This window comes from Adiantum capillus-veneris, chromosome 4 (assembly GCF_014529385.1).
Source record: "Adiantum capillus-veneris isolate H3 chromosome 4, ASM1452938v2, whole genome shotgun sequence".
Classification (NCBI taxonomy): Eukaryota; Viridiplantae; Streptophyta; class Polypodiopsida; order Polypodiales; family Pteridaceae; genus Adiantum; species Adiantum capillus-veneris.
The window spans coordinates 69,319,360-69,347,081 of NC_140934.1; the positions used below are offsets into that span (position 1 = coordinate 69,319,360).

General features: G+C 42.8%; 1 protein-coding gene and 1 pseudogene across 6 annotated transcripts; one reads left to right on the forward strand and one right to left on the reverse strand.

Annotated features, from left to right (window-relative positions):
* LOC147459366 (uncharacterized) overlaps positions 1 to 14,577 on the reverse strand; it is a 39,720-nt pseudogene extending 25,143 nt beyond the window's left edge.
* Positions 14,578 to 18,186: 3,609 nt separating this feature from the next.
* Positions 18,187 to 23,734, forward strand: LOC147459367 (uncharacterized). Of its 6 annotated transcripts, XM_086510648.1 has the most exons (6): positions 18,187 to 19,026; positions 19,099 to 19,113; positions 19,190 to 19,496; positions 19,715 to 19,735; positions 19,812 to 19,863; positions 20,322 to 20,375. In XM_086510648.1, the coding sequence occupies exons 1-6, from the start codon at positions 18,859 to 18,861 to the stop codon at positions 20,338 to 20,340; spliced, it is 582 nt and encodes a 193-aa protein (XP_086366774.1). In that variant the 5' UTR covers positions 18,187 to 18,858; the 3' UTR covers positions 20,341 to 20,375. The 6 variants fall into 6 exon arrangements, 1 of the variants encoding a protein (XP_086366774.1); XR_015187861.1 differs by lacking the exons at positions 18,187 to 19,026; positions 19,099 to 19,113 and adding exons at positions 22,466 to 22,702; positions 23,016 to 23,734 and having other exon boundaries at positions 19,362 to 19,496; positions 19,715 to 19,863; positions 20,322 to 21,778; XR_015187862.1 differs by lacking the exons at positions 18,187 to 19,026; positions 19,099 to 19,113 and adding exons at positions 22,466 to 22,702; positions 23,016 to 23,734 and having other exon boundaries at positions 19,362 to 19,496; positions 19,715 to 19,863; positions 20,322 to 21,204.
* Positions 23,735 to 27,722: the final 3,988 nt, after the last annotated feature.

The following is a 27,722-nucleotide window of genomic DNA, read 5'->3' on the forward strand; positions in this document are numbered from 1 at the left end:
ACGAAGATAAAAGAAGAGATCAGAATGAGCGGCAGGAAAAGAAGCTTACAGCTTCTTAGACAACTTTTCAGGATACAATCAACTTTTGGTTGACCGAAAAGATCAGCATAAAACTGCTTTTGCAACAGAATGGGGTGTATTTGCCTATTGGGTTATTTCATTTGGGTTAACTAATGCTCCAGCCACATTTGAAAGGTTGATGAGCCATGCGTTCAAAGAATATCTTAGGAAATTCTTAGAAGTATATATGGATGATCTATGAGTTTATTTATCAATCCGGGCTGATCATTTTGAACACCTCAAAAAGGTATTCAAAAAATGTAGACTTTATAGGATTTTTTTAAATTCTACAAAGTGCACATTCATGGGTAGACAAGGAAAAATCCTTGGACATATAGTGTCTAAAAATGGCATAGCTACTGATATTGAGAAGATTCATGTCATTGCTGATTTGCCTAGACCAACAACTGTAAAGGGGGTACAAGCCTTTATGGGGCATTGTGGATGTTACCGACGATTCATCTACATGTACGCTATAATTGCAAAACCCATGTATAGCTTGATTACTCACTTTGAATGGACACAAGCATGTAAAGGATCCTTCATGAAGCTTAATCAAGCTCTCACCTCAGCTCCAATATTGAAAGCATCAGATTGGAATAAGGTATTCCACGTACACGTAGATGCTTCCAATTTTGCTATCGGTTGTATACTAGCTCAACACGGAGACGTGAAAATTGACTTTCCTATTTCTTATGCTAGCCGACAATTGAACATGGCGGAAAAAAACTATACCACCACCGAAAGGGAAGGATTAGGAATGATCTTTGCCGTTAAAAAGTATAGACATTACCTATTAGCCAACAAGTTTGTGTTCTTTGTGGACCACCAAGCTTTGTTGTATTTGGTCAACAAGCCATGCATCACAGGAAGAATAGTGAGATGGTTCATCATTCTTTTGGAATTTGATTTCACTGTGGTTGTAAAAAAAGGCACTACACATCAACGAGCAGATCATTTGTCAAGGATTGTTTCAGGAGAATCACCTAAAGGGGTAGACGATAATCTACCAGATGCTTATTTGTTCTCCGTGGAAATGATACCTAGATGGTCGGAAAACATTGTGTCCTTGATGAAAATTGCTCAAGTGGATTCACAAATACCACTTCCTATCACGATCAGGTTAATCGAGCAATCAGCTATGTATCAGTTACTAGCTCGTAGGCTATACAAAAGAAATCGGGACGGGATATTGCTCTTATGCATTAATCTTGAAGAAAAAAAACAGTACCTAAGTCAAGCACATGTTACCATAGTAGGACTTCACTTTGTGGAAGACCAAACTATGCAACGAATCTTGAGACTTGGAGTATTTTGGCTGACTATCAAGAGAGATGTTCGATATTTTGTAAAGGATTTCCCTCAATATCAAAACAAACACCCATACCTCATGTAGCATTGTTTCAAATGTCACTTGTTCCTAAGTGGTGTAACTATCTAGTTACTTACTTATCAAGCCGAACATTTCCTGAGGATATGAGTAAACGCCGTCAAACAACAATTGAAACTGAAGCAAGAGACTATGCTCTTATTGAGAACCAATTGTATCGGAGAGGTAAAGATCAACATTTGCGTCTTTGTGCAAATGAAAACAAGTATATTCCAATTATAGAACAAGCACATGCTGGATTAGCTGGAGGCCCACTTTTCTAGTGAGACCACCGCAAGAGCAATCTTGATGGCAGGCATATGGTGGCCAACACTTTTTGCAGATGCTAAAGAATATGTTCAAAGGTGTGATGCTTGTCAACGAGCAAAAATGCCAACACGAGTAGATAGCATGCCCTTAAGACAAATGATGGAGGCTAAAGCTTTTGCAAAATGGGGTATAGATTTTGTTGGACCAATACAGCCACATGCTTATAGAACCCAAGCTTAGTATATCATTGTAGCTACTGACTATTTAACTAAGTGGGCTGAGGCTAAAGAAACTCAAAAAAAATGATGCCAGAACCACTGCTGCATTCTTATATGAGTATGTATTCACGAGATATGGACTACCAATAGAGATTGTCACTAATCGAGGAACTCATTTCCTCAATGAGGTAATTGAGTATTTTCTTAATGATTTTATGGTCATCCATAACAAATCAGCTCCCTATCACCCACAAGCAAATACACAAGTTGAGCATAAGAATAAAATTCTTAGCTCGGTGCTGACTAAAGTGGTTAGTTCAGGAAGGACAGACTGGGAAATGAATTTGCATGCTTCTCTATGGGCTTATCGAGTTTCATTCAAAATAGCTTTAAATGCTACACCCTTTAACCTTGTTTATGGTCTTGATGCCATACTTTCAATAGAATTCCTATTGCCGACATTAAGGGTAGCACAGCATCTTGAGTGGACTGGACATGAATTGTCAGAAAGACTTGAAGATTTGGAAATGCTAGATGAGCAAAGGCTTACTGCTGTAGCTCACATCTATGCACAAAAGCAAAAACGAAAACAGTTTTTTGATTCCCACTTAATCACAAAAATCTTCAAGAAAGGGGACTTAGTTTTAGTCTATTTCCTTAAGCAACACATTCCCAAGTTTAAGAAAAAGGGAAATGGACCGTTTATCATTGAAGATGTATCTCCAAGTGGAGCAGTAAAACTGTCCACCCTAGATGGTGAACCAATGGCTAATTGGATTAGTGGATGTCGTTTAGAGAAATACAATTTGCAACTAACCAATGGATTGCTAGAAAGAATGCATGCAGCCAAGCAAAGGAAGATTAAACGAGAACAAGTTATTGATGAAGCCCAAGAGGAAGCTCGGCCTCGGGTACCCAAGCAAAAACCTGCTCTCAAGAATCAATAGATACCGATTCCCATCAACACTCTGGAAATAGATGATCAACAATGGGAAGTACCTAAAGACGCAGTTTCAACAGATGATGACTGGTTAGATGGAATGGACATGCGCATCAAAGTACATCTCAACAATCATAGCACCAATGCTTTGGTCGACACAAGAGCTACAGTAAATGCGGTCAGTTATTCCACATGCAAGAAGGCAACAAGTCAAGCATTGATAGCAGTAATAGCGACAATCAAAGAATGCAACAAGAACCCAACCCCAACATTGGGAGTAGTCAACTTGAACGTGAAGTACATGGATGTTCATGTCCTCATCAGTTTGTATGCTTACCAGATGAACACATGAATGAGATGATGATTCTTGGAATTCCCTGGATGCGAACATACAAAGCAGTACCAGATTGGGATACAAATCAGCTAAAGCTATCACCTAAAGGAGGGCAATTCATTGTTCCAATTGCACCAAGCAAGGACGAATGGAAAAGAAGCAATCAGCAGACCAAACCACGAACTAGTCAATCTTCTCCATCCCCTCGACAATCAAATGTTACAAGTAGCATGCAAGGAGTCAGGAAAATTTGGGTACCGAAATCACAGCTTAAGGATAAACCAATTCAAACCTGGGTGCCTAAAACTTCACCGCCGACAAAACAAAAGAAGGTTCCAAGGGTTAAAACACAGAAACGAGCATCTCCGAGGAAGGAACCTAACATGGAAATGGTTTGAAAGAAAAAGGAGCACTTATCTTTTCCACATACCGTAAAACCAATCAAGCAATGGCGAGCTAAGTCTCAAAAGACTCCATCACACCATACAGCACCAAGTAGACCAACCTACCAATGGCGAGAAAAAGCTCGACAACAAACAAAAGTGCCACCAACATCTCAAGCAATCAGTGTGCTGAAGCATCTTGATGGTACAATTAAATAGAGAGCACACAAGCTACAAGATTTACTCTTTGGAAGACATCAGCAGCAAATCTTGACATCTAAAACCCTTGAGTTAATTACTCAAGACCCAGCTCTTGCACAGCATATTGGTTTGAATTGCATTGATCTTCATAGCATGGTAGAGCCAACCACAGCTATGCATACACACAATTTTTTAATTCATGCACACAGTCGTCCTGGAGTACGCCATCTAGGAGAGGTGGAAGGGCTCTAAGTACTAAGTAATTAAGGACAATGTTTGAAGGGAGAGGAAAATTTTTTATGTTAACGTGTGCTTTTTTGCAAAATTACCTAATAATGCCCTTATAATTCATCATCAAGGGAAAATTCACTGACAATATCTTTCCGATGAGTGTAAATAGTGTATATACTATTAGAAAATCATCAAAAATAGTCCTTTTTTGGATATTTTTAATCATTTTTATTGATAATGAGGCTTAAAAATAGAAAAATCCAACAAAAAGTAAGAAAGCTATGTTTTTCAATGGATTTTCTTAATTATTGGATTTTCACTTTACTTTTTTAGAGCATTTTGCTATTTTCTTTGATTTTTTCAAATGAATAGGTCAAAAATTAATAATAAATAGCAGGGAAGCTCAGATGGAAAAACAAAAGACACGATGGTGATTAAAAAGACAAGGCAGACAAGCACAAAAAAATTCAATGAAATCAGAAGATGGAAGCGGGAAGCCTAAATTAAGTGGCCGGGCCTACTTTTGCAAAATTCTTGCAGAATGAGTTACAGGAATTCGATCAGGGAAATTTTTGAGTCTAACATAGATTTCACAGCCTAGTAGGACTAACGGGGGAATCCGGGGAAAATTGGTTCGGGAAGTCTGAGTATAGATATCCAAGGTAGGCTAAAACCACCTCATTTCCACTTGCAGCCTTTGCAGAGAGAGATTTTGACCTCTTTCGCGTGACTTTTTTGGAGCCCACAGTTGACAATTTTCAGCGCCATCTCACACAAGACATGAGGGATAAGTTCTTTACTTGTCAAGGATCCATTTTGTACGGCCGATAGCTAGTCTAAAGCCCTAGAAAAAACCTAGAAACCGAGCAGTGCATGAAGACCTACGACTAAAAACTGACCATAACAGCCTGCCAACTCGACCAAATCAGATGGAATTTGAACCATAGCATGCCCTAGCATACAGAACCTTTCTATATCATCAGTTGACCATTCGACAGGGGTCGAGGGGGTCCCCAATAGAAAAGCTAGGTTTTTGGCAAACGATCTGACTCCACAGATGGCTTGCTTATGAGGTCCATATACAATGTATATGATTGGTTTGGTGAAACCATCAAGCAAAGCCCTCAAAAAGCAAAAAAAGGTTCGAAGATTACAAAGCGTCAAATTCGACATACGGGGTCAAACTGACTCCAAATCAGCTAGAATAGGATAGATTGCTTCACTACTATGTTGCGGATAAGTTCAAAGCCTCAACGTTAACCGACTCACCCAACAGGCAATGTAGTCACAGAAAATGGCGATTTCAGAGTCGACAAAGCACAAAGTGATGCCGGCATGACCAAACTTGACCAAATTCAATTTAGGACTTGTTTTAGGTGTATAGAATATGTCCAGGTCAAAATTTGTAAGTTTTGCAAAGAATTTGTCACTGTTGTAAATAATCATGATTGTTTACTTTTGCATCATTTTTGCTTGGAAATTGTCACCTCACCTCACCTATCATGTGTACACAACTGATGCATGCCAAAAATCAAGTATGAGCCAAAATGACCACCCATTACTTGGAAAATTGTCACAAAACGCAAAGAAGTCTTTGCAAGCCAATTTCTTGGTTATGGATCACATTTATTGATCCAAATCACCTTATATCTCATATACAGGGTCTTTACAATGCTTAGAACCAGTTTGTAGAGAAAAATGTTAATTTTGGAAGAAAAGTTAATAATCGCGATTATTTACTTTGTAGCCAAAATTGGAAAGTTTGGATATTTTGCCATCATACATCCAAAGTACATGATGTGTTAATCCCACTAGCCAAGTTTGAACCAATTTGGAGCTCAAAATCTCAAATTTCTTTTATATCTACTGTTTCAGAGACCTAAAGCCAAAATCTGGTACCATTTTCACCCTATGCATCCAAATGAGCCCATATTTCACTCAGAGCATGTATTTGGTATATAATTCAAGCCCATGAAGCCAAGTTTGCAAAAAGTTGAAAAATTTGCTCAGTTGTAAATAATCGCGATTATTTACTTTGGTTGCAAAATTTGTTTTGACTTCACATTTTTGTTCCTTGCATGTTTTTATACATCTATGCTTGTTTAAAAATTGATTTGAAGCAAATTGGACCAAAATTGTCAGCATTTCAGAGTGAAGGACATTTCATAGAAAATTCTGACAAATCTGCTAACTTTGCATTCTATTCATTGAACAGGAGCCATGCAAGCAGCAAAGAGGGCCAAGAAGAAGCTCAAGCAAAAGAAGAAGTTGCAGTAACTGTCCACATATCAACTAGACCCAGATTCAGTCAAAGCAGCCAAGGCAGCATACCTCTCCAGAGAACAACTAGAAGAGCATCACACTAGAGTCTTCACAGGTAGATTCAAGAGTGAAGAGGGGCATCAGGTGGAGTTGAAACTCCTACCCAAAGAAGTATATGATGTTGCCGCCAAGCCAGAGACCAAAGAAGCCAACCGCCTTCAAATCATATGGTTTCAATCCAAATTCAAAAAAGTATATAAAATAGAGTTCATAGCTCATGAGCTAAACTTTTTGGCCCTAATTTTCTGTTTCTATTTGGAGCTATGATTGAGGAGATATTCTCAAAATGGTGGACAAAATTGAAATGTTCATGTACAGGGATAATGTTTTTTGTTGATAGAAAGGAAGCATGGCCTCGCTATCAAGAAAATATTTCATGTATATAGAAAGGAAGCATGGCCTCTCTATCAAGAAAATATTTCATGTATATGTAGAACGACATGAATATATAAAGAGAGCCTCCCAATATGTAATCTCTTCTGCAAACCCAAAAAATCTAGTATGTCTACTTTCTTTGGGGTGTTGGGAAGCATTCTCTTCTATTTGAGGAGAGATATGATCATTTTCAAATTCAAATGTGAATACGATTCCAACTACAAGACGATATATGCTTAGTTGCAAACACTAATTGTGTCTCTTAGACTAGTAATTGTAGGGGTATGAGCCAGCTAATATACAATCACTCTTGGGGAGGGTCATAGTTTGATCTCATCACAGTTGTACTTTCAAGGAAAAAAGTCCACAATCTGCTCGTCATCGCTGGCTGCTAGTTTGAGCAGTTTCCATGCAGAGTCTAACCAAGGGGTTTGACAATGTAGATTCTAACCAAGGGGTTTGGATTGCAAAGGCAGCACCTAGGGTTACCAGTGCAATACAACTTGATTTTCACTAATCTTTCAACTAGTGTTAATAGGCCTTTTCAAAGGTGGGCGGTTTTGTCATGTGCATTTGACTATCATGGTAAGTGCCTCGTTATATTCAAACTTCATGTACGCATATCATTTGGTTTATTCTATTTTTGAATATTCTTTTCTTGCATTTTCTAAGTAGGATGTGTCAGCTTGAATGCTTTCATCCTTTTTTTCTTCAGAGACATGACAAGGTCATGTAGGAGAAAACTATTCTAGGTCGCAATGTCCGAATTACATTTTTGTATTATGCAGTTATGGACATGCGTGCAAGGTTTTTGTTTGGCACATGTTGTCACAAGAGGAGCAACATGGTCTAGGAACCCTTAGAGTTTGGTTTAGCCAGGTGTGGAGCAATATTTTTGAGGGTCCCTCTCACTCATGTTGCTGAGTGTTTACAGTTAACTCCACACACAAGTACCTCTCGCACTTGATGGATGTTATTCTTTCAAACATTCTTATATGAGACATATTCCACATGTGGAGAATATGAGTCTCAAGAACTGACATTGGCACCCATTATTTCAATTGTTGTGGTGACAAAGTCCTTAGGTGCTGGTCACATCCGTTTGTTAGACCATTTTGAGCACCTTGTATCAGAAACAACTTCAATGGCCAAAAAGTGTCACATGCTTTGTAAGACTTGTTAAGGTTACAAGTATTATTAAACAACATTAATGGAGAGTTGTTTATACACGTAACAAAGTTATGTGCAGTTAATGAACTAATTCATTCGGTACCAAGATGTGATGGATTTTCACATTCTATTATGGTATTGGTCTGCATGGAGGTGGTCGTCTATTTCACATTTATGATCATCATGGCCTAGTTCTACTCGCTGCTACAAACTCCAAAAAGAACTATTTAGCAATGATTTTCAGGTGTACAACTTGAAAGCACACGGCTTCCTCCACCACCACACAACTCTACATATAGGAAGCTGACACAGTTTCTTACTATAGTAAGACATACAAGCTAAGCACATCAAGCTACAAACGGTGAAAAACTTGCACATAGTGAATATGGAAAGCTTTTAACAAGGAAAATCTTGTAGATAAATTAATGACTTAGTCGCAGAGATAGTAATCAATACAATTATCAAGCGTAGAATAAATCAAAGCAAAAGAGGATCAATACTTAGCTCTTGTTAACACATATATCTCCGTCAAAATTTTCTATCAGCCTGCTCTAATACCATATTGAACTAGAGGGAAAGAGTGCAAGTAGACAAGACATGAGACCAGAGAGAGAGAGAGAGAGAGAGAGAGAGAGAGAGAGAGAGAGAGAGAGAGAGAGAGAGAGAGAGAGAGAGAGAGAACTCCATAACTACAAACCCCAAAGTGTGCAGACTCTACACATTGAATGTACATATATAGTGGGCACCTCAACATGTATATAATACGAGGATGAGCTCTCTACATAGCTCCAACACTAGGTCCTTATAGTCGTTGATGAGATCAATGTTTGCCACATTAGGTAATTGATTTACTGGCTCTAGCAGTGAATCAATAAAGGTTTTGATAGTAGCAACTGCATAATTGGCTACAACAAGGGAGGCTTTGTCTACATCAAGAAGGAAGGACTCAAATGAACATCCCTTTGTAGGGTCTAAAGAGTCATTGCTGGAGGGAGAAGCAACATGAATTTGGGCAGCACGAAAAGGGTATGAAATAATGTGGTTTGCCACGCCGCTAAAGAGTCCTACAAATTTTTTGGTTGCATCCATGTCCTGAGAAGCTTGGGCTAAAACAATAATGGCATGAGAGCCTAGAGGTCGCTCCATCTTTAAAAAAGGTTTAGTTGTTGATTCATATGCCAAGGAATTGGGCAAAGCGTAGCTAGGAGCTAGGCACTTGTACTTATTTGAGCCTTCATCCTTGGTTGTAACTGCCTGGGACATTCCATCATTCTCTGGAGTTTGGCCACAAATATATCTGCCTTTTGTGTTGAAATGACAACAAAAAACAACAGAGGCTCAACACCCTTCTGGAATATGGGCAATGCACTCCTTGTGGGCCTTGATTGATGACGTGATTGAGGCCAATGTAGAGGAGGTTTTCCCACCACTTGAAATTACCAGCAAGGAAAGGGGTGCATGAGCACTTTGTTTATGGAAGAATTGAGGACTCTGTATGTTAAAAGATTCAACATCTTGAGAACACATGGGCCATGTTGTTTCACATTCAAGAGTATGCGCAAGAGTAGGGTAAGAGGGGCACAATCATCCTTCTCCTAGAGCATAGAAATTATTGAACTATGCAACGATTTTCTCAGCAGAATCGTGCTAAGTCAAGTGGGGCACCTCATTGACTACATGATTGGGGCAATAGGACAGATTCCTCTATGTCAAAGAGGGGCATCAATAGTGTTGACCAGGGCATCGCTAGCAACATAGGCCAATACATATGCCTGAGGGCGCAAAGACTGGCAAATAGTGCAGGAGAAGGCAAAAAACACCTCCGCCAAGAGCCTCTGCAATAACAACTACCAGGAGGGTGTCCATTGTCATGGATGAAAGACGTCATGGGACTGCTTGTGTGTTTTAGATTATGTGTGTGTGTGTTACACACACAAGAAGATTTAGAAATTTTCTCAGGTAGGAAAACGGAGTCTTTCTAGTGTTGTTCATACAATGAATAACATCATGAGCTTCTGCTCGAGAGGCATCGCATACCTAGCTAGGTACAATTGGGGGTAGGGGACCGCCGGCCCCCCCCACCGGGCCGGCGGTCCCATGCCCCCAATTGTAACTCGCTAGGTATGTGATGCCTCCCTCAGAGAAGCTCATGATGTTGAGGTAAGTCACAATGTGGGAATTATTGTGAGAATTTGTCCAAAACTTCTTGTGACAAGGAAGACAATGAAGGAGATGAGAGAAAGTAGAGAGAGACGACACTCAAAGAATAGGTGGTAGGAGACTCATAGAATAGGTTGTGGGTGGGTAGTTATATAGTTTAGAATAGAGTTATGTGAAAATGTGTGGTTCCTTTCCTCTTGGTGTCTCGACTCTCGAGGCATGAGATCATGAGACACATAAAACGCAATGCATCTTGAAGATGTGGGATTATGAAAAAAATTCACGTGGGCAAAGAAATTTATATTGAGATTTTTAGGCACCCCCCACACGGAGGGGGGTAATCAAATATTTGGTTGGAGTTACCTCCATCACTTCATGCACACACGTAAAATGTTCGTTGTTGTAATTTGAAAGGGGAGGGGTAGGCTAACTGCAAGTCTAAGTCTAAGAGGTGCAGTTGAGGCACCAAACTCAGTTTTGAACATTGGGATCTTCCCATATCCTTGAAATTCACTCTCATACCTTTTTCAAAGCTTAAGTGATTGCAATTTTGCCTCACAAGACTCACTTTCTATTATCTCTCTAGTCTCAATCTTTTCTCTCTCATCCTTGGGAAAAGGTTAAGGTCAAATCCACAAGTTCTAAATGAATAAAAAACAAGTGATAAAATCACAAGGCCTGCCATAATAAGATGGGCATAAATCTCACACATTGAAGGTAGTTCAATTGGTGAATCTACTTGAAATGAATCAAATATCGAAGTTAGTGGCACATTTCAAGCTATGGATAATTATTGTTGGGATCAATAATTGTGAGCTCATAACTCAACAAATGTGAGTGCTGCAATGATGTACGTAAAAACATTTGTGTATCACTTGTAGCAAAAATCTTGAAGATACAAATCTAAAAGCTCCAGATTCTTTGTTGACAAGATTGGCAATCATAAAATAATGAACTGTGCTTGTAATACAAACAAGACGTTTGCCAACCATTTGAAATTTTGATTTCTAGCTTAAAGTATAAGACACGTGAAGGGTGAATTTATTTACACTATGAGAATTTGATCAAATATTGAATGTAGATTAGCTTTCTCCGTTGCTTTAGGAAACATTGGTTTAATTACATGAATCGGGATATTTCATCAAAAGCATGCATCAAAGCTGACAATAAACATCAACCTTTATAATACTCAAAATTTAGAAATAACGTCTCATTTTCATGTACCAAACCAGAGAGAAAAATAACTTATCATGTACCAAACTAGGGAGCAAAATAAGGCTAACCAAGACAATGTTGGATAACTCCATATCCGAGTTGTACAAGCACCGTACCGATCGTAGTTACTCTAAAGATTGTGTATATTCTTGAGCCAATTTTTCAATATGTCCGAAAGCACTCTATATAGAGCTCACAAAATTAAAAATATAATGTAAAAGATCTCATAAAATACATGAGCAATAGTAAAAAAAATGTTGCTTACTGCATTTGTGACCTGCAAAACTAGAGCTCCTCTTTTTAATCCTGGCAGCATTTGAACCTTGGGGCCTTGGTTGTCCAACAATACCATGCATCTAATGTACTAATGCTCTTTTCCTTTGGCATGAGAGCAATGCATCTATCTTCTTGGTTTCTTGATCATGTGGTCTTCATGCTAGCATTTGAAGGGTATGCTATCTTAGATGGGCTTGGCACAAGTCCATAAATTTAATGAGGATTTAATACCTAGCGCAGAGGTAGTGATGTGTGCAATTCCATATGGGAAAAATTGAGTTTTCCTACACAAAAAAAAAGAAATCAATTAGTAAAAATCCTTCACAATTTTGTATGCTCCAATAGTGTGGGCAACCACAAGAAACAAACATGGTTTACAAGTCAAAAATATATGGACATAATACACTGCAATAAAGGGTGAATAATTGAAGCCAATTGATATTCAAAAGCAAACAATCATGATGAGAATATAGCTGCAATGGTTGGGTGCACAAGACAAGTGCAATGGCGCTCGAAATGAAGGTTAACAACATGGCACTTCTTCTAGAGAATTCCTGACAGAGGACGAGACATTGAAGAAAGCAATGTTTAGCATCCACAATATTCAAGATGTAACCAACATTTAACACTATTTTCTTAAATTTTCAAGGCGGATTATCTCCTTCTCCCCCTCCCTTCAACTGGCTGCTTTGATTTTTCAGCCAGTTGCAAGGCACACTTTTCCAGAACACTGCACCCGCCACTTTCAAACAAGTGAACATAAAAAAAGCAAGGAAGTAAGCCAGCATCAATCCTTATCAGAAGGAGATACAGTTATAGATGCTCTAACATGAGCACAAATAAAACAGATACAAAGGAACCTTGTAGACCAGCTGGACACACTCTAAGCCAACAAATAAATTATAATTATGAGGCTCGCTTGCATGTCAACATGAAAGAAGCTTTTGTAAAAAGCCACAGAGAGCTATGGAGGAAGGTAATGATGCTAGCCAGAGAAATTTGATAGCAGTAAAGGCATCCTAGCCCTACTAAGCTTGATGATGAGGCACTGAAGCAGTTAATGAGAGTCGCTCTCTCAAGAAGAGGGCTCAACTTCATGCAGAGAGCAGTAAAAGCACTCATACGAGAGCGGCGCCCACATCAACAAAGGATTGAGTGGCTCCGTCATGAGCCCCTTGCTTGCAATAGAAACACATCCACGTCATGGTTGATAAGGATAGAAATATTGTCCCCTTGAGTTCCTCCATTAATCTATGCTAACAACCTTCCAATCCCCGATTACTCCCATCCTCGGGTCGCTCCAGCTTCATCTTCGTTGCCGCATTCAATTCAATGTCTATGGTAGTAGTGAGGCTGGTGTCGATAGCCATCCCGTAGCTGGCCTTTGCCATCCTAGGCAAATAGCTGCACCGCCAAAAGCCTGCTTACACACACACACACACACACACACACACACACACACACACACACACACACACAACAAGCATCTCCACTTACTTAGTTTTGCATGTGGGTCAGAGATGCACACAGCATGAGCAGCATTAAAGACATCTTGCAAAAGGGTATGCGCATCACGAACTCAATGATGATGCCGCGTCCGAAGTATGGTGGAAATGCGTGTGATCGACTTCTTAGAAGCGAAGAGGTCGACAAGAACACGTTGTGTGGAGCGTCTTTCCCCTACATTTGAGTTGGTTAGAAGGTCAACAAGATAAGCGACTTGCCCAGCTTGCCAAAGGGCTTTCCTTGCTTTCTCCACCTCTTGTTGTGTATATACTAGCCCTTTCCACACCTCCATCAACACCAGAGCTGATGCACAAATACTCAATGGCCAAGGCTTCTCCTTGTTAGCCATGTCTAAACCTGGCCACTCTGCTAAAATCTCCAACTTGCTCGTCGCCTCTGTCGTGTCATACTCTCTTAGCATCTCCGCCAACTCGCTCAAATTGCCAGCCCGCTCTTCACTTGCGACCCTCTGAAGTTCTTCTCTCGGCCTGTTTGATAGCCATAGCCCTTGGACCTTAGCAATGGTGGCTCTTGTCCTTGAGTGGTGCGCATGCAAAGAACAGGCCTCGCCGACGTCCAGCCACATGAGTAACTCTGGTTCAATCACTTGCCTAAAGTAGGCAAGCTCTTCTTCACTATAGAGCTTCTTGAAGAGCCAAGAGGCGGGATATCGTGAAAGCTTCCAACAGCAGAGCCATAAGAGCATGCTAGGCCAGGCACAGAGGAGTGTCATGATCCATTGGAAAAAACAACAAGGGACCCTCTTGCACATGATCATGAGTCTCTTGAAGAGCTCTCCTTTGCAACAGAGGGCGTATGTTGTCATATGCGCCTGTGCTCGCCACCATGGGACATCAGCTTGGAAAGCAGAGTCAAGCCACAAGGATTTGAGATGGACACAAACAGGTAATTTGAGGAGGGTATCATGCTCAAGTGCAAAGAGAAGGGGCCTCATCCATCTGGCTGTGACACAGAGCCAGCATATGAAGATGGTGATGCTTTGAATAAGGAGGATCAACCATGTGGACCAACCATAGTCGGAGTCACATGCAATTCCTTGGCGGTTGCTCCGTGAGATACCCAAGGTTAGAAACAGCACCAGAAACAACCTGAACAATCCTCCTCCTCCGCACCCCATCTCTCTCTCCCCGGAAAGTCTGCAACTCTGCCACCCAAAGCCTGCACCGCCAAAAGCCTACCCCCTGGAAAGTCCGCCACCCACAACACCCCCTTCAACTACCTCATCGTGATTTGGTTCATCGCCTCCTCCACAATCTTCTTCATCTTTCTCGCCGTTGCTTTGCCCTCTTCCTCATGCCTCCACCTCACACTTCAAAATTCATTGCCCCACACCCTTAGGCCACCCACTACCCTGCAACTACTCCAGGTTTGAGATCCTACCCACCATTGCTCTTTAGCTCCTCTGCATCCCGATATCCGCTGCATCCATAGCTCCTTCTCAGTGCCATTGCAGCCCCCGAGGCAGCTCCATCACTTTGCCTTCGCCTCCACTGACCAGGCTCACCTACTCGATGTCTATCCTCCATTTGCACCACCACCCAATAGCTCTCTGCAGCAACTCAAGTGGTAAACCCTATAACTCTCACAAGGCCGCTGGCAAATCGGCAATTGATGGCTAACTTTAGGAACACGCAACTCGAGGCATCCCTCCACCACCAAGAAACCAACCCGACAATTTTCAAATCCTCATTTTTTGAACCAAATTGTGACGCCCCAAAATCTGGGCGCGTCGGGGAGGGGACGTTTTCCTTTGCTCTGATACCAAGTGTGACGCCCCAGAATCTGGGCGCGTCGGGGAGGGGACGTTTTGGGCCCGGCTCGGACGGGACCGGCTCAGGTCGGGGTGTTTCTTCAAGGGGTCCTGGCGCGGACGGCACCGGCTCAGGAGGGCCCGGCTCGGACGGGACCGGCTCGGGTCGAGGTGTTGCTTCAAGGGGTCCTGGCGCGGACGGCACCGGCTCAGGAGGGCCCGGCTCGGACGGGACCGGCTCGGGCGTGGTTGCGTTCCATGGGTTGACGGCCGTTTGCGTTTCGCGGGTCTTGCGTTCCGGGTCCCTAGCCCCACGTAGCCTCAGGCTCCGCCGCACTGACGGAGGGTCATAGTGTGCCCCGGGGAACCTTGCGTGGAGTCCCCACGGTGCGCGAGTGCGTGGAGTGAGGCTAGCGTGTCTAGGTGGGGGGTCCCCTCCCGTGGCCGGTCTCGGGAGGCTCATACCCCTTATATACACCCCCAGTTGAAGAGAGTTCGACGACCGAGTCGAACGTGGGAAAAAGAGTGTTTGGCTATGCATGAGGCCGTGGGGACTAAGGGGTGCATATAAGTGCAAAGTGAGCAAAAACTGTTCCCAAATGCAAGTAGGTAGGCATGCTTTGTTTTTGTACTTTTGAGATGAGTGTGTGTATATTTTTGGGTTTTTGGCAGAAGGCTGAAAATGTACGCTTTGAACACCCAAGTAGAATTCCCCATACTTGAGCGTTCCCCGAATAGGTAACCAAGTGTGCGCGGAGCCACCTGCTGCGTTGGCCCGCGCGGAGGCTTCTTGAAAGCCGGATGTGAAGTAGCGTTCCGTCGCAATGCAGCACTTGCGAAGTTGGTCCCTGTTTGGACGTCATTTGGAGGGCAAGCTCGGGGCCCTGTGGTCTCTTTGTAAACTTGAATGGATCTTCAGCTCAGCATGGGCCACAAAAGTGGCCGGGGCGCGACGAACACCGTTGGCTTGGTTCGTCGCGTTTTTGGTCTTTCTCTGTTTTTGTTATAAAGAGCCCTGTCTGGCTCGCATCTTTCATGTTGGCGGTGTGATGGCCCGCGGGTTGGGCGCGTTCTGAAGAGCCCTGTCTGGCTCGCATCTTGCCTTTTCTCATGTGGAGGTGCCCGGCTCGGATCGGGGCCGGCGCGGGTCACGGGTGACGGCCCGATGTTTGGACGCGTCACGGGGACGGAGGGCGTGTGGTTGCTTTCTGGAGCTCTCTTCACCAAGATTTTGACGACCCGGGCCATTGCGGTTGGAGTCATCGTGAGGATCGTGCGCGTCGGGCACGTCGGTCTTCAGCTCTTTTTCAGGAGCTCTTTTACTGAGCTCTGATACCAAGTGTGACGCCCCAGAATCTGGGCGCGTCGGGGAGGGGACGTTTTGGGCCCGGCTCGGACGGGACCGGCTCGGGTCGGGGTGTTTCTTCAAGGGGTCCTGGCGCGGACGGCACCGGCTCAGGAGGGCCCGGCTCGGACGGGACCGGCTCGGGTCGAGGTGTTGCTTCAAGGGATCCTGGCGCGGACGGCACCGGCTCAGGAGGGCCCGACTCGGGTCAAGTTGCCTTCACGGGGGCCCGACTCTAACGGGACCGGCTCGGGCGTGGTTACGTTCCATGAGTCGACGGCCGTTTGCGTTTCGCGGGTCTTGCATTCCGGGTCCCTAGCCCCACGTAGCCTCAGGCTCCGCCGATTGACGGAGGGTCATAGCGTGCCCCGGGGAACCTTGCGTGGAGTCCCCATGATGCGCGAGTGCGTGGAGTGAGACTAGCGTGTCTAGGTGGGGGGTCCCCTCCCGTGGCCGGTCTCAGGAGGCTCATACCCCTTATACAAATCCTCATCCACATCTTTCCAACTCACCCCTCAGTCGCTACTAGCACCTCTATTGGCTCTACACCTAATTTTATTCATTGATTTCGAGATTCCTCTGAATCCTTGGAACTGAGCGCAGTTCCTATAATACAATCCCTATCATGCTTTTTTCAAAGAATTAGAAAATAGAACTGAAACTCTATAGACTATACTCTAAGATAAAACGTGTTGAAGGCTTGGAGCATTGTTAGGCAAGAGGGTATTTAATGAGTTGGTGTTTTAGAGAATATTTGACCATTGTGTGCAATGATCTCAAAGACACATCTAATTTTCTACCTATAAAAAACTAGAAAACAAATGGTATGCCAAAAAGTGCCAATATAGTCTTATCTTATTACCAATTTTCAATTTTAAGGGAGCCACCCTTAAAAAGAAATAGAAAACAAATGGCAGGCCAAAAAGTGCTAGTATAGTGTTATCTTATTACCAATTTTAAGGAAGCCACCCATTATGCTAAGTCTTTATCATTTAACCTCTTTAAAGCTTTTACCTTTCATGCTTTAAAAAGAGGCAGTCCAAAATCCTTTCTTTGGTAAATGAGCATTCACTTCATATTTAAAAACTAAAGACATTTTCATCATTAGCTTTACATTCTCTCCGTGCAAATGAGTGTCCACTATTTTATTTCAACCTATCAAAATTTTTGGCTTATCAAAAAATGCTTAAAAATACAACTTAGCATTTTTTCTATTTTAGTCAACAAAAAAAAAAGGCATCTCTATAGCTTTTGCCCTTTGGGCAAGCCAATTAGAGGACTCACAAAACTCCAAGCACCCTTTTGACATGTGACTGCTAAAGGAAATGGTCATTTTCTTTTTCCTTGTGAGAGTGTTGTTTTGAGGGGGGTAACATATAACAATTACCCGCATGCGTGTGGGAGCCCTCTTAGTCACAATGTGTTGATTGATGTGTATGCCAATATGTAATCTCTTGATGGAATTACAAAAAGATCAGCTTCAGGTTTAGATTGTCAACTCTTGGAGTGCAAGGATTGTAGGTTACACCCAACCAACTAAGGATGCATTCGCACATTGGCTTGACAACGTTTTGCATGCGTAAGCAACCTATTGTCATCTTACGAAAACGTTGCCTGCGTTCCTCCCACTCTACCAATTTCTATAGAGTTGGAAAAACCTTGCCCATCTCTCTACTCTCTAGCATGCAAATGCACTCTAAGACTCACTCTCTCTCTCTCTCTCTCTCTCTCTCTCAAGTGTGGTATATTGGTTATGCCATTCCTCTCGGTCTTGAGTTCAACTCCTCGTCGTCTAGATCTTTAAGGTCTCTTGGAATAGTTTCTTACGACGTTACAACTCTCTTCTTTTCTCTCTCTCTCTCTCTCTCTCTCTCTCTCTCTAAACCCCGGCCCCCCCCCCCCCCCCCCCCCCCCCCCCCCCAAATATAATTGCATAAATAAAATGTGGTTTGATTTGTTCTCTCAAATTATTTTATCGGCGCAACTACACACACACACATGATAAGGTTAGCACGGTACGCACACACATGGTACGGTAGTGGCGTTATCTTTAACACTACTCGTCTGACACTCCGAGTGCCAGCTTCTGATCGTTAGCGCTTTGAGTAAAATATGGATCACAAATGCTTCCGCAACGCACGAAGAATTCCTCTGTTTCCTTTCGAAAGCCGCTTTCCGTTGCTCACCCACCCCAACGCAGAAGTCCTCATTCGAAAGGCGGAACGCTGGCTAATCGAGAAGGCAGGCCGCAGATCAGGGCCCGTGGAGAGCAACGTGGAGAAAGTTTAGCATGACAATCTTGCGCTGCTTGCGTTACAGTTTTGGCCCAAGAGCGCGGCGGAGGAGCGCTCCTTCACCTTACTCAAAGTGGTGCACTGGCTCGTCCACTTTGATAAGGTGATGGACGAAGCGGCTGGGGAAGTGGGAAAGAGCGCATGGGCCACGCAGATCATGTGTGCTGCCATGCTGGAAGTTTTTTTCAAGGGCTCGGCGGACATTGTGGAAATGCTGTGTGTGGTCCCTAGCGGCATCAACCCACTTCCAGTCGACGTTGAGGAGCGCCGCCTGCTCTGGCTGGCGACGGAGTGGTGGGCTGCGAGCTCCGGGCGGGCATGTCGCCCTTGCAGCAGGCCCGCTTAGCCCATTACTTTAATTTATGGACTATGTCTTGGTTCATGTCAGGACGGCCAAATTCCGACGCTTTCTGAGTACATGCGCCTCCGCCGTGTCGTCAGCACCTTGTTCTTGCTCCAAATTCTGGCGGAGTACTATCTGGGCATCGAGCTGGACGAAGAGTCGCTTAGTAACCCGCTGATTCGGGAATCGGAAGCTTTCCAAGGCGACAATGGATCAAATCATTTGCATCAACGACTACTACTCGTTTTTCAAGGAGTTCTTCCAGGGCGACTTGCTTAACTCTTGGCCGTGCTGCACTATCGTAACAATACGCAGGAGCCCACAATTAAGGTACGCTGCACTTTCATATTGAACAGACTAGCGTAGTCGTTCACAAGTAGTACGTCTGATGGGCTTGCTTTTCCAGGCACTGGATCTTGCTCCGGAGGCATGGAAGAGTATGATTGCATTGGAGGAGGAGTATGTGGAGCTTAATGAGAAAATAAAGAAGGATGCTGTGCTCAAAGCCAAGCCCGGCATGCTTTCCTACGCGGATACCATTTGCAGCCAGACGGGGTACTCCTCTGTGTACAGCCCTCGCTACAAGGAAGGGGTGCATCAGCTCAACTCTCTTTCAGCGGACAAAGGCCAAAGCAAGGCCGGCGACTCCACCAATGCAGTGGCGCTTCAGCGCGTGATCGACGCTGATTTGTCGATCAAGAGCCATAACTTTAGTAAGTGGTCGACGTCTCATGACCGTATTATAGTAAGGAACCCAATGTCACAATTTCAACGTTACTTCTCTAGTCTCTTTGTTGGCACTGCCGTAAGGCATGGTCTATAAAGAGAAAATTTGCTAGCATGGCCATAGGGCCTCAGATCAATGCCTCAGATCAATGGGGAGTTGGCAAGCAAGGGTATGTTTTTTTTGACTGCAGAGGTATTTTTTCAGGTAAAAATTGGTGTCTGGAAGGTTTTGTGCAATGTGGAGTGTTCCGTGCTATTATTGAAATGCAGTTGTCGCTTTTCGACAGAACGATGAGCTGCAGTCGTGCATGATAACGATTTGCAGGTGCTTCAATTGTCCTATGAGAGACTCAGGTGCTCTCTCTCTCTCTCTCTCTCTCTCTCTCTCTCTCTCTCACACACACACACACACACACACACGCGCGCACACACACACAACCTCAGCTTGTCTTCTTGTTGCTGCGCAATCAGTCTGTTACAACTTTTGGACAGTCAATCGATTCGGCAAAACTGAGAATTGGAAAAAAAAGTAGGCTTTAGTTCCTCCGATAGCTTTTATTGAGTCATGAGCTTGTGCTCGGTTTATATATGTAATGGTAAGGGCTTTCTCCCCATATTTGACTAACAATAAATGACCACCCAGCATTATAATTAGCCTTCTTCTGCAACTAGATGTATGTGCAAGTGGCTATGCATCACTATTTGCCGCAATCACATTCTGTGTGCATCAAACTCGGATACCTACTTTGCTCTACCTCGACTATCCTATTCGTGGATGTGTAATTGTAACGCTTATATTGATTTCTTTATAGATGGATTGTGAGAAGCTGAGAAGCTGATAAGAAAAATGTTGGTTGCTCGTACTTGAGGAAAGGGCATAGTAAGAAGGTATTTCAAATGTCTATTGTCTTCTTTCAGCAATACTTGCACTTCTGTTTTTGAAACGAGTGGAAGAAGTATTGGCTGGTGTATACATGCGATAAAATTGAACTTCAACAACCCTGTCATGTGACGTTCAGACCTCTCAGATTGTGGTCTCATTGTTGGTGTCAAGCAACCACATGTTAGTCTTATAATTGATTTCTGTAGTGTGCTAATGCTATGCTATGAAGAGAAATTGATGGAACAACTTTGATGTCTTCCATTAAGGACACTTTTGTCAGACAAGGCATATGCCTTCTTCTCAGACACAACTCTCGACTCAAGAATTCACCTCTGCAGAGACACCCTCTTGATCATGGGATCCACTTGTCGATAAAGCCTTGTCAAAAAATAATTCCGTGCAACCATGGAGAATTGTGGGTGGCCTTTTGCATAGAGCTCTTGCGACAGCCCTCTGAGTTGCAGATGATATTGTTGGAGGTGGTGTTGCGACTCAATATTGGGATTCAATTCAAAGACATCGGTTGCCTTGTGAAGCTGCAGCCCATTGTTGTAAGCCACATCGACTGGTTTGTTTTGCAGAAGGATGCAACAGGCTTTGGCTTGCTTGTCAACTATCAAGTTGCTCTCCTATACGTACCAAATGTTCTCCTTGGTATCAGTGGGAATAGTCTCTTGGAACAAGAAACCACCCTTACAATGGTGCTTATGCGTGTTTTCTGCCAAAACAAGAAACAACTTCATCTTTATGCAGAGAAACGTCCAAAGGATGGTTGGAATCCAGAAATCTAGAACATCAAAACATTGCTCAAGGTATGCGTTAACCTGACAAGACTAAGCAACTGCATTTGCATGTCACTGAGCTCGATATTGACATCCCTCTCCAAGTCGATAGTGCCCTCGTTCACAGTTACATGAGATCTAGAAGGATGCAAAATGCTTGCAGAGTCTTCAAGAGTGTGTGCAAGTAGGATGTCATCTTATAGACAGACAACCTTGATCACAGGATACACAACTTGGGCTTTGTGAGCAGGCTTTTGCATCATTCAACTCAATGTATGCAGAGGGCGAGTCTCCAAACCATGTTACACATGCAAGCATAGTGAAAGCGTTCCCAAACATGCCCAATTGTGGGCTAGCTGAGCATGCACATACTGGCCTTCTTGAGGCAGGCTTTGGCCCAGAAGTTACGCCATATTACTTGGATGAGAGTTCATTGTCATTTTGTGATCCTCCTCCTCCTTCACGTCAAGGCGAAGCAGCTGAGAATCAGTAGGCCATAGGAGGCAGTGGCCGTAATCGACCCGCCAAAGATTTGCAAATTAAGCTTCAGACGCGTGCATACATAGAGAGCTTCATAGCTGCATATCTGGAAGGCCTTACCCTGGTAAGATAGGTGATCCTTTCCTTTTCAAGAAAGTGTCTGCACATATTTGCGGCACCCCGTTTTGGTGAAAGAATATGCAGCATGGTACAAATCAGTGAAGTAGACGTAAAATGTTTGGAAGCAGAGGACAGCTTGCGCACATTAGTTCAAGTGGGTTTGTTGTAACAAGGCTTAAGGTTTACTTAGTTAGCCCAAAGTGCTCAAAAAGTGTTGGAAGGTCATTTTTCCACCATAGGGTAGTCAGTTCAGCTAGCACTTTGTTTCCATCCTCTGACAAAACGTGGAGATTTTTTCTTTTGTAGTTTTCTTTCTTTTGCTAGGCATTGGCACTTGAATTGGAATATAATTTCAAAAGATATATCGGATTTTTCCTATGGGCTAGCATTGGCCTTTAGATGATGCAAACATCAGCTGCTTTCTTTCTTTTTCTCTTGTTTTGGGCTTGCATGCTTTTAGGTTCATCTTCCTAGACTTTGGCTGTCATTTTCATTTATTTCACTTATCCAGGTTCAAAGAGACCACTAGCCTCGTTGTAGGTGGATTTCAAAATGTCACTTGAGAAGCATCAGGAAATAATAAGCACCTTGCGATCCAACATTTGAGCATTGATGCCTAAGTTGGTTTTACCTAATTTATGTTTTTCTCATCTGTGTGTGTTCATTTTATTCCCGCAAAAATGGGGTTAAGGTACTGCATGCGGCGGGTCTCGCAAACGCAAGATGCGGATGCAATCCTTATGCATGAGCCAGATTTAACTTTGTCCTTGAGATCAACAACACCAACATTGCTAATAAGGAGAATGTTTCAAGTATGGCCCTTCCATCAATGAAGCCAAAACCCTCATCGTCAATTTTATGTGCAACTCATGCAAACATATTGGCACCTCTTGTCAAGGGACCCGAAGACAGAAATACCACAACACTGGTAATTTGCTTTGAATTGCTCACTTCTGTCCATTTTCGCTTGTTTGTCTACTTCTTGTCAAAGATATGCTTGATCGATTTAAAGAACATGTACTTATGATTTTTTTCTGAAGCTTGATCTTACAAAATTATTTATTTATGTGTGTGTATCTCCACATATACGGTGAAGTGGCAAGTCTTACATTTCATGCACATATACATATACATGTGTACCCATGTATGCACACACACACACACACACACACACACACACTCATACATACCATCTTTGCATCAGGAAGAGAAACCCACTGACATGGCGTTTTGGTTTACAGACTAGTAGGTTGGATATATCTGTTCCAATTTGTATTCTTCAATTATTGCGGCAGTATCAAAGCTATATTCATGAATATTCATGGCATTCTTTATTTATAGCCACGTGAACAGATTCTACACGGTCTTGGCCCGCAGGCTATTCCTCTCCAGGAAGCTCGCGAGCATTGTGGCCTAGCTGTTTTGGAATCATTGCAGGCAATGAAGTCATTAGTTTCTCGATCCATGCCGCACAGATTGTGAGAGCAATTATCGCACATGGACTTTACACTACACACTAGGCTATTTGGGAGCTTCTGTACTCAAATGGCTAGAAGTTCACACAAGCATTGTGGCCTAGCTGTTTTGGATTCATTGCAGGCAATGAATCCATTAGTTTCTCGATCTGTCGGACTTAATGCTGCATAGGTTGTGAGAGCATTATTGCACATGGGCTTTACACTACACACTAGGTTATTTGGGAGCTTCTGTACTCAAATGGCTATCTTATACACTACATATGCCACATGGGAATTTCTTCAAACAGCAAGCTATATAACTAGAAGTGATGACAGTAGGACTTAGCAAAGATAGACTAGGCTCAAAGGTAGTAAGAAACAGGCATATCATGTGGATGAGCATCTGTCTCTTTATGTGTCTGTAGAAGTCCAATTTGGACCTAGTCGCTTTTAGTGCTCCATTTTGTATCATCTGTACTTAGTTCATTGTATTGATAGATTCACTGGAATGTCTCATGGTTTGTGTCATTTTGTCTCTAGTTGCATTCTGCGGTAACAGTATGATTGTCATCAAGATGTGTATAGCCATGGTTCCACGATAATCATTGCCCTTGGTCAAGGCTTGCAATGCCTGTGTGCCTCAAGTGTTAAAAGACGTCTATAAATATATGTTTGAAAATTGCACAATTTTTTGAAGCTTAGCAGACACAGGTGCCTGTCGCACGAACACAGAGGCAGCACAAAATCTGATGCCATTGTCCAATGGAGAGGTACATGGGGTTGTCGTTTGCATATTAGTGTTGCTTCTTGAAGGTAACCCTGCCGACAATGCCTTCAAAATCCAATGGATTTTGGGACCCACCACACGTACGGGCGACCTCACCACTTTCAGAAGTCAAGACGGTTTGAAGTCCATCAGGCATATGTGTAGAACTGTGTGCGTGCAACATGGGGAGGCGTTGAGCACATGACCTCAGATATTCATAGCCGTTTGATCTAGCTGCTCAGATCTTCTTGCTTGCTGTCCCTGAAGTGGTAGTTATCATTTTTGTTAGCAGTGTGAATTGGAGAGACCCAAAAGGGAGCTCAACTCACGGCATTCCGTGAGCATTTTGAAAGCACCCTAAGAGGCAATTGTTGAGCAAAAATCTTGTTGAGTGAAAGACAGTAATAAGACTCTTTCTCTTCGCTGATATGTTGAAAAAGATAAGATGCCTGCAGAGCTTTTCTTGCTTTGTCTGCTGCTATGTTGCATGGTAGAGTAGAGCATTAGGCCTAAGCACCTAGTGTTTATGAGCAATGCTTGCAAATTGGGGTTTAGTGTATAATTAACCGGTTCAAATTGCATAATCTCCGATTAGATTCTGAGCTTGCTTTGAAGAAAACTGGTAAGCTTCTACAAACTGTAATGTAAAAATCTTGAATCCATGAAATTGTGACCTAGAAACCGGGACAGTTTTAAGTGTGGCCTTTTTATGCTTGTTTTGGAAAAATTTTCCTTGTTTATGAGTTAAAAAAGGCATCAACTCTCTTGGTCACCAGGCTTTGAAGCAATCTTTAGGCTTGGTAAAGGCTTGCAATATTGAAATTGCTTTAGCAATAAGATTTTTTGAATCTAGTGGATACATATAGGTGCCGAAAGAGCCAATTATGATACATGCTCCGATAACAAAGGACATTCATCCTCGGGCCCCAGTTTACAAACTTGGAATCTTTTTTCCTTTTGGGCGTATCGCACAACTCTCGTATGAGGTGATAAACAACGTCCATGAGTGCTAAGGTCACTTGGTCGCATTCGAACCGATGACCCTAGTCCTATATACACTTGTATGATTTGCTAAAAAGTACACCATCATTTCCTGTAACTTGATTGTCCTTAATGTTGGAATTAGGGTTGCAGAGAAACACACACAGCTTGGAGAAGACAAGGAAGCTCAAGGCATACAATAGAGAGTGTGTTACTTAGTGTGCAATGGAAAGATAGATAGCCCTAGAGTGATGGGACGTATATACAATGCTCGGGAGAAAAAACCTCCTAAAGAGGGAAAAAATGCTCAGACGGTCCTAGTGTGTTCACACACATCACTACCACATGTATATGGTAACAAATCCCCCCTCTAGTGATGTGGTGAACGAGAGCTGGCACATGAGTAAAGGGAAGTGCCATGACCTGAGGACATAATCAGTCCACAAAGGGGTGTAAGCCCTATCGGAAAGCTTCAAGCTTCTCACGAGACAATGCCTTTGTGAAAAGATCTGCAAGGTTGTACTATGTTGGCATATAAGCCAAGCTGATCTCTCTTGCTGAGAGCCTCTCCCTGACATAGTGGTAATGCACCTCGATGTGCTTTGTGCGAGCAAGAAAAACTGGGTTCCTAGCAATTGCCAATGGGCTCTGATTGTCACTGTAGATAGTGTTGTTAGTGTCCTATCAGCCACCCAAATCAACCATAAGGCGTTTGAGCCATACACACTCAACCGTAGCTGTGAAGACTGCCGTGTACTCAGCCTCACAACTCAAAGTGGCCACAGTAGGTTGCTTCTTGCTCAACCATGATATACATGAACTACCAAGCATGAAACAAAAACCACTTCTGGACACTCGCGTGTCAAAACAACCAGCCGAATCTGAGTTCGAAAAAGCATGTAAGTCTGGCAGCAATGATCCCCCCTTGGGATAAAACAAGCCAAGATGTAAAGTGCCAATAAGATAGCGAAAAATCCTCTTGACAGCCTGCCAATGCTTAGACCCTGGGCTATGCACAAATCTGCTGACCTGTGAGACTACAAACTGAATATCCGGCCTCCTGTTGCATACATAAATGAGGCATCCAACATCGGTTTGGTAGAGAGTGACATCAGTAGGATCACCAGCATCATGTAGACTCAACTTCAAACCTGTTTCCATAGGAGTGGCAATAGGTTTGCAATCCTCAAGTCCAAACTTACATAGCAATGTCTCTAAGTAACTTTTCTGACACAAGGCAATACCACCATCACACTGCTTAAACTGTATACCCAAGTAATGATGAAACAATCCCAAATATTTCATCTTGAAAGTAGCATTCAAATCAGCTTTGAATCCAACAATATGTCTCTCATTTGGTCTAGTGATCAACAAATCATCTACATAAAGAACCACAATGAGAAGTACATCACCCTCACGCTTTACATAGAATGTGCTTTTTGTTGGACTTTTACGAAAGCCTCGTTCGACCAAATGAGTGTTAGCTTTCTCATACCAAGCACGAGGAGATTGCTTCAACCCATACAAAGCCTTCTCACATCTACACACTTTGTCCTCTTGCTCTTTTATGACAAAACTACGAGGCTGCGTTACATAAACTTCCTCAAACATGTCACCATTCAAGAAAGTAGTAACAACGTCTGATTGATGTATATCCCAACCAAAGTGAGCTGTCAATGCACATAAAAAATGCACAGTAGTCATATGACAAATGGGAGCAAAAGTCTCTTCATAATCTATGCATTTTTGTTGTGCATAACCCTTTGCAACAAGTCGAGCCTTATGGCGATCGATCTCACCATCCGGCTTGCGTTTCAACTTGTAAACCCACTTCGTACCAATGGTCGTTTTGCAAGGAGGCAAATCACATAAAGTCCATGTGTCATTTTCTATAAGTGCATCGTATTTTGATTACATAGCCATCCAATTTTTTGAATTTTGTGCTTCATCAAAAGACAGAGGCTCCTCAACATCATGTAAGCTAGACACAGCCAAAGCATAACAATATGATGCATAAGATGCATGGCGAGAGCCTGAACGAGTACGACTAGACAAAGGTGCATCCAATTTACTGTCATGTAAAGTGTGCACCAGCCATTTTGGCATATCTCTAGCCTGCTCATTTTTAGCCCTTTCCTCATCAAGTACATCATGTACATCTGCATCAGTAATAGGCTGATCTGTAACATTTTCAAAAACCCCTATAGGCTTTACATTTGTCTCATTGGAACTTACATTCGTATTTCCACCATTGAAAAGAGGCAACAAAATGTCATAAATGTCTTGTGAGCTTACATTACTGTCTCTAGTACATGACAATAAGGGCTGAACAAAATCTTTCACAAACACTACATCCCGTGAAACCAGAATACGTTTTGTTTGCAGATGATACAACCTATAACCTTTGCTTTCAGCACTATAACCAAAAAAAATACATTTGACAGCCTTATCATCCAATTGTTTGCGTTGTGTTTGTGGCACCAAAGCATATGCAAAACAACCAAAAACACGCATGTGCTCAATAGATGGCTTTCTATCATGCCATGCTTCATATGGAGTAATAGACTGCAAAGCTTTCGTAGGACCCTTGTTTAAGTACATAAGTGGCACACATGATGGCCTCAAGCCAAAACGAATGCGACAAAGCTTGACTTTTGACCATACATCATGCCATTTCTGTAAGTGACCTATTTTTTCTCAGCAACACCATTTTGTTGAGGTGTATGAAGCACTATACATTGGTG

What these genes read in the sequence shown, in the direction of transcription:
- LOC147459367 (XM_086510648.1), top strand. Translation starts at nt 18,859, where the DNA reads ATGCGCCTCCGCCGTGTCGTCAGCACCTTGTTCTTGCTCCAAATTCTG. An exon ending in GATCAAGAGCCATAACTTTA is followed by an intron (nt 19,497 to 19,714) that starts GTAAGTGGTCGA and finishes GTATTTTTTCAG; the next exon opens with GTAAAAATTGGTGTCTGGAA. An exon ending in TAAAAATTGGTGTCTGGAAG is followed by an intron (nt 19,736 to 19,811) that starts GTTTTGTGCAAT and finishes GATGAGCTGCAG; the next exon opens with TCGTGCATGATAACGATTTG.